The sequence below is a fragment of the Takifugu flavidus genome, chromosome 21 (genome assembly GCF_003711565.1).
Source record: "Takifugu flavidus isolate HTHZ2018 chromosome 21, ASM371156v2, whole genome shotgun sequence".
NCBI classification, from domain to species: Eukaryota; Metazoa; Chordata; class Actinopteri; order Tetraodontiformes; family Tetraodontidae; genus Takifugu; species Takifugu flavidus.
Window position 1 is genome coordinate 8,992,189 of NC_079540.1, and position 8,063 is coordinate 9,000,251.

At 52.5% G+C, this 8,063-nt stretch overlaps 1 protein-coding gene across 1 annotated transcript; it reads left to right on the plus strand.

Annotated features, from left to right (window-relative positions):
* Positions 1 to 148: 148 nt before the first annotated feature.
* On the plus strand, positions 149 to 8,023 carry casd1 (CAS1 domain containing 1). Its single transcript, XM_057020001.1, has 18 exons — positions 149 to 469; positions 1,377 to 1,473; positions 2,930 to 3,050; positions 3,277 to 3,321; positions 3,396 to 3,458; positions 3,577 to 3,621; positions 3,695 to 3,818; positions 3,904 to 4,118; positions 4,208 to 4,627; positions 4,708 to 4,797; positions 4,875 to 4,994; positions 5,067 to 5,223; positions 5,293 to 5,372; positions 5,483 to 5,584; positions 5,656 to 5,796; positions 6,128 to 6,205; positions 6,289 to 6,381; positions 6,449 to 8,023. The coding sequence occupies exons 1-18, from the start codon at positions 337 to 339 to the stop codon at positions 6,716 to 6,718; spliced, it is 2,394 nt and encodes a 797-aa protein (XP_056875981.1). The 5' UTR covers positions 149 to 336; the 3' UTR covers positions 6,719 to 8,023.
* Positions 8,024 to 8,063: the final 40 nt, after the last annotated feature.

Consider the following 8,063-nt stretch of genomic DNA (forward strand, 5'->3'; position numbering starts at 1 on the left):
TAATTCAATATTACTTGCCTTCCATAACTGCTTATTCCAGAGCAAGCATTTAAACTTTGCCTGTTTTTGACTGAAAAAGTTAAAAACAACAGTTTTACACCAACTTTTTTTTTTTTTTTTTTTACCGAGTTTAGTTGCTGAAGTTCGGTGCCACTTTTAAACGGGCCCTTCGTCGGGATGCGAGTTTGAATCCGCGCCGCGGTGCTCGTGCACCGGGCGTGACTCGGCGGTGATGCGGCGGAGGCGGCGTCTGCTGCCGCCCCAGACGGCGGACGGAGCCGCCGCTGCCGCCAGTCTGCTCACTGCTCGGGCGCTTGTTGTCATGGAGGAGCAAAGATGGCGGTCCTGGCCTACAGCCTGGGCAAACGCGAGATAAATCATTATTTCACCATTAAAAATGCCAAGCTGATATCGCTGGCCCTCGTTGTTGTGTTGCTGGTCTCCCACACGGTTTCTCGCTATTATGGAGGTAAGTGGCCTTTATTTGTGTTAAAATAAAGCCAGTAGGACCCAGCTAATGCTAACGCTAGCTAGCTGTCTGCTACTACCCCGATACGCTAACCTTGCCTGCGGATCGCCGCAGTCTTATTGTCCCCCGCTGTTTTGGTCTCGCATGTGGCTGTTTTTGGACAGTGTGTGGATGGTGAGGAGCGGCGGGGATTTCGTAGATGTTGGCCGCAGATCAGCCTCGGTTCCCTGGCTTAGCCGCACCGAGCTAACGTCGCATTTAGCCGTGTTTACATGCGCCTGTCAGGACGCGCTTGATTACGGGTCGTGCGCTACCTCATCTTGCTACTTGCTGGAGCAAAACTGTAATTGGGACGAGGACAGTCTCCCTGGAGACGCGACCACCGGCTGTGATTTGGGGACAGCGGTGCTTTTGTATCTCTGATTCCTGCGTGTTTCCAGCTGCACGATCGTCAGTTTACATCCAAACTGCTGCAGACGCACGAATTCTAAAGCCACATCTCAGTGGCCCTTAATGTCAATGTTGGAGCACCTCAGCGCACCTCGACCCCCCCCCCCCTCCAGTCGACCCTGTACGGGAGGTCAGATGAATGTGGGAGCAGCTGCCTTGGCTGGAGATGACAGCACGGTGCACGTCCACGTCTCCCAGCCTGCGTGCATGGGTTGATTCAGTGGCAGATGGCTCTATTCATTTGCCACTCTAATGAATAGCTGGAGAGATTTATGGTTGAGTCGAAGGGCCGATGGCCCCTAGCAGGGCTCTGCATTGTGTGAGTCTTTTTACAGCATGGGGTGAATAGACGGGGGCACTATAGAGGCGGCAGGTTCCTGCCACTCGCGTGCACAGTGAAATAAAAGGGCTGTGTTTTTAAAGGTACTGATGCTTTTTGTTCGTGTGCTGCCTTCAGGGAGCGATTCGTGTGAATGGCTGCTGTCCAGAGGACGTTACCTGGGGGAGAACGTGTGGCAGCCTTATGGCTGCATGATGCACAAGTACAAAAGCACGTGAGTAGCATGAAGCCGCCGACAGCATCAAAATACCGTATTTTCACGACTATAAGGCGCACCTAAAAGCCTAGAATTTTCTAAAAAATCGACGGTGCGCCTTTTAACCCGGTGCGCCTTTTGTATGGATTACGGTAATATTGGTTAATCGCGGCTACCGTAGTCACTAGGCGCGATAAGTAAGAGCGATAAATAGGAATTCTAGTTCAGTCCCAAACCATTTCTGTCTGTAAAGACCCCAAAATGGCTCCTTGCAAGAGACGCGCTTACGACGCAGAGTTCAAACTGAAGGCTATCAGTCACGCAGTTGAACACGCAAATAGAGCAGCGGCAAGAGAATTTAACGTGAACGAATCAATGGTGCGGAAGTGGAGGAAGCAACAAGACGACCTGCGCCAGGTAAAGAAGACTCAACGGAGCTTCCGAGGAAACAAAGCAAGAAGTGGATTAACAAAGGAACTCCAGCCGCTAGATATTGGTGTCAACGGGGCATTCGAAGCTAGACTGCGAACTGCGTGGGAGCGGTGGATGACGAACGGCGAACACACGTTCACCAAGACGGGGAGACGGCGCCGAGCGTCATACGCCACTCGACCGTGGTCCGAGCTTTCAGGAAGGCAGGGATTGTCACTGAAATGCAACATCAGCGACACCGACCCTGATGACGACTTTGACGAGACGGAGCGGCCATGTTGGACGCCGTATTCGCACAACTGTTCAATTCGGACACCTTTACGTGTTTGTTTTGTGTGTTTACAACTTAACAAGGCTGGTCATACTGTGAATATGGACATTACCGTTTGAACAACGTTGTTATATTGCTATTGTTATATTATATAGCGATATTGTTATATCGCTTTGCACTACTTTGAGAGTTCGAGTTACCGTATATTGTGTTTGCACTAACGTTTGATTTACAGCAACGGTACTACGTGATAAAAATGTTGCACTGCCTGTTATAACTCGCTGTTATTAAACGAACTGTGTTACGCGAAAACACTACGTCACTAGGGAAAAATAATATTCATTCTGTTTATTCATTTTGGGAGTGAATGGAGTTGTGAGAACGCCGGTTTGTATTCTATTAATAAAGCTATTATCTTATCTGACTGTCTTATTGACATTCCTTTTAGCGCAGCTCGAGCTAGTGAATGCGTCATGAAACCACAGGCACTACGCAGTTTCTATGCTCTGCGCCTTATAACACGGTGCCCCTGTGTATGAAAATAGTTCTAAAATATGGCGTTAATTGAAGGTGCGCCCTATAATACGGTGCGCCTTATGGTTGTGAAAATACGGTAAGGGGAATTGTTGGGATTCCTGCAGCAGGCTGGAAGGATATCGTTGAAATGTTAGACTGTAATAATACCGTTTCCTGTTACATCCTAAAAATGATGAACGCCGGGAGGCTGCTGGCCGCTAATTCCGTCTCATCACCCTCGTTTTTGTCTGACAGTGAAGCCAAAAGCTGCCTCGCTGGAAAGAGGGTGGCCTTTCTTGGGGATTCGAGGATAAGGCAGCTGTTTTACTCCTTCATCAAAATTCTTGACCCTGAGCGGAGAGAAGATGGAAACAAGGTGATTATGGGGAAAATGAATTATTTAAAGCGTCTTTGGGATTAAAAGCTCCCACCTGGGAAGAGAGGACGGAATGCTAAGTGCTCCGTGGCGGCGTTTTTGGAATGCAAGCGTGCCTCCGCGCATAAATGTAGCATTAGCTAGCGCTACAGATAGGCAGGTGATTAACTAGCAAACGGAGGTAAATAACTGATTTTCTCTGTCTGTCCTGATGGAACGTGTGAAGCATGAAGACATTTCCTTTGAAGACCCGGGTTCCTCTGTCAATGTGGTGAGCTCTCTGTGAAATGGGAGGTTCTCCGTCACTTCTCAGTCAAACGTTTGATTAACAAATGTCTTTTGAAGGACTTCCTGTGGCATCCAGAGGCAAATAACTCCATGAAAGAACGCTTGGTGTCATGGACCCAAGTGAGTAGAGGACCTGTGTCCTCCGAGGGGCTTTAAAAGAGGGTGAAATCAAGCTGAAACGGTCCAGTTTGTGCTTTGAGGGGCTTTGGGTTTGTGATTGTGCCTCCTGTTGTTGCAGGAGACGTCTCCAAAGCCAGATGTTGTGGTCCTTGCAGCTGCCGCAGTAAGCTGCATAATGAGTGTTTAGCTAGCTGCGCGTCCTGTTCTGAGCTCACCCGTTAATCCGTTCGCCACAGTGGTCCATCAAGCTGCACAGCGGCAGCAGCGAGGCTCTGCAGCAGTACCGGGCCAACCTGACGGCCATGGCCGCGCACCTGCAGCAGCTGGCCCAGCACGGAGAGGTCTACTGGGTTCTGCAAGGTGAGAGCGCCTCGCTCCTGAAGCAGGGGGAACGTTCGGAGCGACGGGAAGCATGTGAGGGGTTTCTCTCTCGCTCTGGCTGCAGACCCGGTGAACGAGGAGGCCCTGAGTGACAGCAGGAAGATGATCACCAATCAACAGCTGGAGCTGTACAACGAGGCCGCGGTGGAGGTTCTGAAGCCCGGCCCGGCCGACGGCGGGTCCAGGGTCAAGCTGCTGGCTGCAACGCGCCAGGCCGCCATGGCAACCATCGCCCAGTCGGACGACGGCCTACACCTGCCCGAGAGCACCAGGAGCGTGGTAGGGAGATGATTCCAGACGTGTCCTTTAGCACTGTCGCGCGTCGGTCGCTACGGCAACAGCGTGTCTCCTTGTCGCCTCCGTCCCAGGGAGCCGCGGTGCTGATGAACTCCGTGTGCAATAAGCTGCTGAAGCCCATCGACGGCTCCTGCTGCCAGACGTTCCCCCCCCCGAACCGCCTCCAGAAGCTCTCGGCCTGCTTCTTCCTGGGCTCCGCCCTGGTTTTCCTGCTCCTCCACCTCCTGGGCAGCAGCCACCACCGGCGGCCCGTGCCCCCAGACGTAGAGAGCCTGGAAGAGAAGAAGCCGGCCACCGCAGCTGTCCCGCCGGGTCCAAAGGCGGCGCTCCAGGCGCTCTGCAGGATGGGCGTCATCATGGCGTATTTCTACCTCTGCGACAGGGCGGACGTGTTCATGAAGGAGCAGAAGTTCTACAGCCACTCCACCTTCTTCATCCCGCTCATCTACATCCTCATCCTGGGGGTCTTCTACAGTGAAAACAGCAAGGAGGTGAGATGGTTGGTTGGTTGGATGGAGCGTGGGAAGGGGAATCTGGGAATAACGGGAAGGACCGGCTCTGCTTTCCTCAGACCAAGCTCCTGAACCGGGAGCAGACGGATGAGTGGAAGGGCTGGATGCAGCTGGTCATCCTCATCTACCACATATCTGGAGCCAGCGTGGTGAGTCCTCCTCGCACGCCCACGTCGGCGGCGCCCGTGAGGGGGAGAAGGTTTCACCGTTCCCGTCTGTTCCTCAGTTTCTTCCCGTGTACATGCACGTGCGGGTGCTGGTGGCGGCGTACCTCTTTCAGACCGGCTACGGGCACTTCTCCTTCTTCTGGCTGAAAGGAGACTTCGGTCTGTATCGAGTGTGCCAGGTGAGCTTCCCCGGCTCCGCCTTCATCAGGACCCTCCACGATGTCCTTTCATGCGTCTTGTTTCCACGCCAGGTCCTGTTCCGTCTCAACTTCCTGGTCCTGGTCCTGTGCGTGGTCATGGACCGGCCTTACCAGTTCTATTACTTTGTGCCATTAGTGACCTTCTGGTTCTTCATCATCTATGGAACGTTGGTCGTGTGGCCTCAGATCCTGCAGAAGAAGGCCAACAGTAGGTGTCATCTAGTCCGGGTGCGACGCTTCTGGAGTAGATGGTTGATGTTGGGCTTCCTCTCACCAGGTGGTGGCGTGTGGTACATGGGGGTGGTGGTGAAGCTCCTGGGGCTCCTGCTCTTTATCTGCTTCTTTGCGTTTTCACAGGTGGGTGCCTTCAAACGGTATTTAGACGCGGCGTTTTCGACCGGGCTCCGTCGCCCGCTCGCCGTTTGAGGCGCTCGGCCCGTAATAATCACGCCGCCGCTCTGTTCCAGAGTTTCTTCGAGAGCATCTTCTCAGCGTGGCCCCTCTCCAAGCTGTTTGAGCGGAACGGAAGCGTCCGAGAGTGGTGGTTCAGGTGGAAGCTGGACCGGTTTGTAAGTATTTCTCCTCCTTCCGGCCCCCTCCAGCGCCCCGGCGGGTCTAACGGTGCCGTGTTGCGTCGCAGGCGGTGATCCACGGAATGTTATTTGCCTTCATCTACCTGGTGCTTCAGAAGTGTCAGGTGCTGTCGGAGAGCAAAGGAGAGGCCCTCTTCTCTGCCAGGATCTCCAACCTGCTGCTCCTCCTCTCTGTCGTCTCTTTTATAGTAAGACCTCCAGCTTCTCTAACACACAGGCTCCTGCCCGTGATGCGTCTGTGTTTTAGTACCGGGGACTATTTAGTGCTGGGATTGGCCCTGCAGCAGGACACACGTTGTGGTCCCACAGGAACGAGGCTTGGGAGCTGCTGCCTTATCTCAAAGGCTGCTTGAGCAGCTGAGAGTGGTCACACGGGGAGTGTGTAAAAGACTTTATTGCCCCTAAACACACAGTTTCTAAGCCTCATGTGACGGTCTGGATTAAGTTCTTGTTTGTGAACTCCCAGGAGCCTTCACCTTCCCTGAAAAACCTGGTTGTCCTCCCGTTTCTGTGCTTTAGATGTATTCGAAATGGGCCAGCAGCTGCAAAAATAAGACGGAATGCAACGAGATGCATCCGTACATCTCCGTGGTGCAGGTAAAGACTCTTCTGCTCTGTTCTGTGAACAAGGCGGCAGGAACGTGGCGAATCACCTCTTGGGTTTTGCTGCCGCTCCACAGATTCTGTCCTTCGTCCTCATCAGGAACATTCCTGGCTACGTCCGCTCTGTTTACAGCTCCTTCTTTGCCTGGTTTGGGAAGATCTCTTTGGAGGTGAGTGTCCTTGGTCTCCTGTCAGGCTTGGTCCCACTTGACTCTGACTGCTCTGTCCCCCCCCCAGCTGTTCATATGCCAGTACCACATCTGGTTGGCGGCCGACACCAAGGGAATTTTGGTCCTGATCCCAGGAAACCCTTCCCTGAACATCTTGGTCAGCACTTTTATTTTTGTGTGCGTGGCTCATGAGATTTCCCTCATCACCAACGACCTGGCCCAGGTGATCATCCCCAAAGACAGCATGGCCCTGCTGAAGAGACTGGCCGCCATGGGCGTCTTCAGCCTGGTCGCGTGGCTCCTGACCAGGGGGGGGCAGCCCACGCCCGGCGCCTAACCCCCCCAAGAGCCGATCAGAGGGGCCAAATCCTGAGCCGAGAGGCGGCCCGCTGTTTGTCTGTGACCTGCTGTGCTGCTGCTTTTCCCAAGTGTTCCCAGGAAGTTGCACACAGAAGAAGAGAAGCGGGGGGCGGTGGGGGGGGGTGCTGCTCCGAACTGAAGCTTTCCATCATTGGGGTCAGTACAAGAGCAGAGAATAGTTCCACACGCGCGACATTGTTTCAAATGAACTGGAATCACATTTCAAGGTTGCAGAACCAAACCAGCCAACATGAGCTCGTCCCGTACAGAACCTCCCCCACCCCCCCCACGGCCACACGGTACGAGCAGCTGGAGGTGTTTCCACTTCAGATGTTGGATGATCCCTCCATGTTCCTGCGAGTCACCTCAGAACTGTTGGCCTCCTGTTCAGAGGCGTTGTGCCCCCCCCCCCCCTCCCCGCTGTAGCGCTGAGATTCGATGTGACGTGTACAGTATTTAAGGATTTAAGTTAAGTTTTATACGTTGTTCTGGCTTTGTTTTGTACTTTCGAATGCTGTTTGTGAAGGAAGCGCCGCGGTTCCGCCCCGGCCGGAGGGCGGAGCTTCACTTTTATTGACTGACTTTGGAACCGGTGCTGGTTATTCACCACCGGAGCCACTTCAGCGGCGTTTTTTAGTCTGTTAATTCTTTTGAAACCACGTCCGCCACCTTGCACACTCTGTACAGCAGGACTGAACCCAAAGTTCCCGTTGATCTTCTGGACACGCCTTTGGGTCTCCAGCTTTTCTGGGATGTTTCAACCTCCCGTCTCCACCAGCTCGCTGACTGAGAGACATTTCTGTGTGCGCGTTGGAGGAAATGGAGACGCCAGTGTTCTTCAGTTGTCTGGGAGAGATTAGCACTTTGACTGTGACCTACGACCTTTACGTGCGTGAGCCACAAAAGGCAGAGAGCGCCAGAATAACCCGAACAGTGTTGAGTGATGTCTGTTGTACCAAAAAAAAGAAGCAAACCCTGTGGAATCGATTTCTGCACATATAAGAACCCCACAGGAGCTGAGAGTTCCTCTTTTGTCCTCATAAAAACAGCATATTTCAACATAACCCTCCACATCTGACTGAGCAACAGCTGAGAACCATTGGTGATCATTTCAGCCTTAATTATCACTTTTGGTTGTATTAATGCAACTATTTATAGCCCTGTTCAGATCCTTTTTGAGACATGTAACTTGTACATTTTTGGTGAGGTCTTAAAAATGTGAAATGTGTCGTTATTTATAAATGCCTTTATTCAGTACGTTATTAATAATACCTTCATAAAATCTGGTTTGGTTTCTTTTCGTGAGACTCGTAACAGGAATG

Excerpts from the sequence above, each read along its gene's own strand:
- casd1 (XM_057020001.1), top strand. The coding sequence starts at position 337 with ATGGCGGTCCTGGCCTACAGCCTGGGCAAACGCGAGATAAATCATTAT. Across the intron at positions 3,459-3,576 it reads GCTTGGTGTCATGGACCCAA|GAGACGTCTCCAAAGCCAGA; the intron begins GTGAGTAGAGGA and ends CTGTTGTTGCAG. Across the intron at positions 6,206-6,288 it reads CGTACATCTCCGTGGTGCAG|ATTCTGTCCTTCGTCCTCAT; the intron begins GTAAAGACTCTT and ends GCCGCTCCACAG.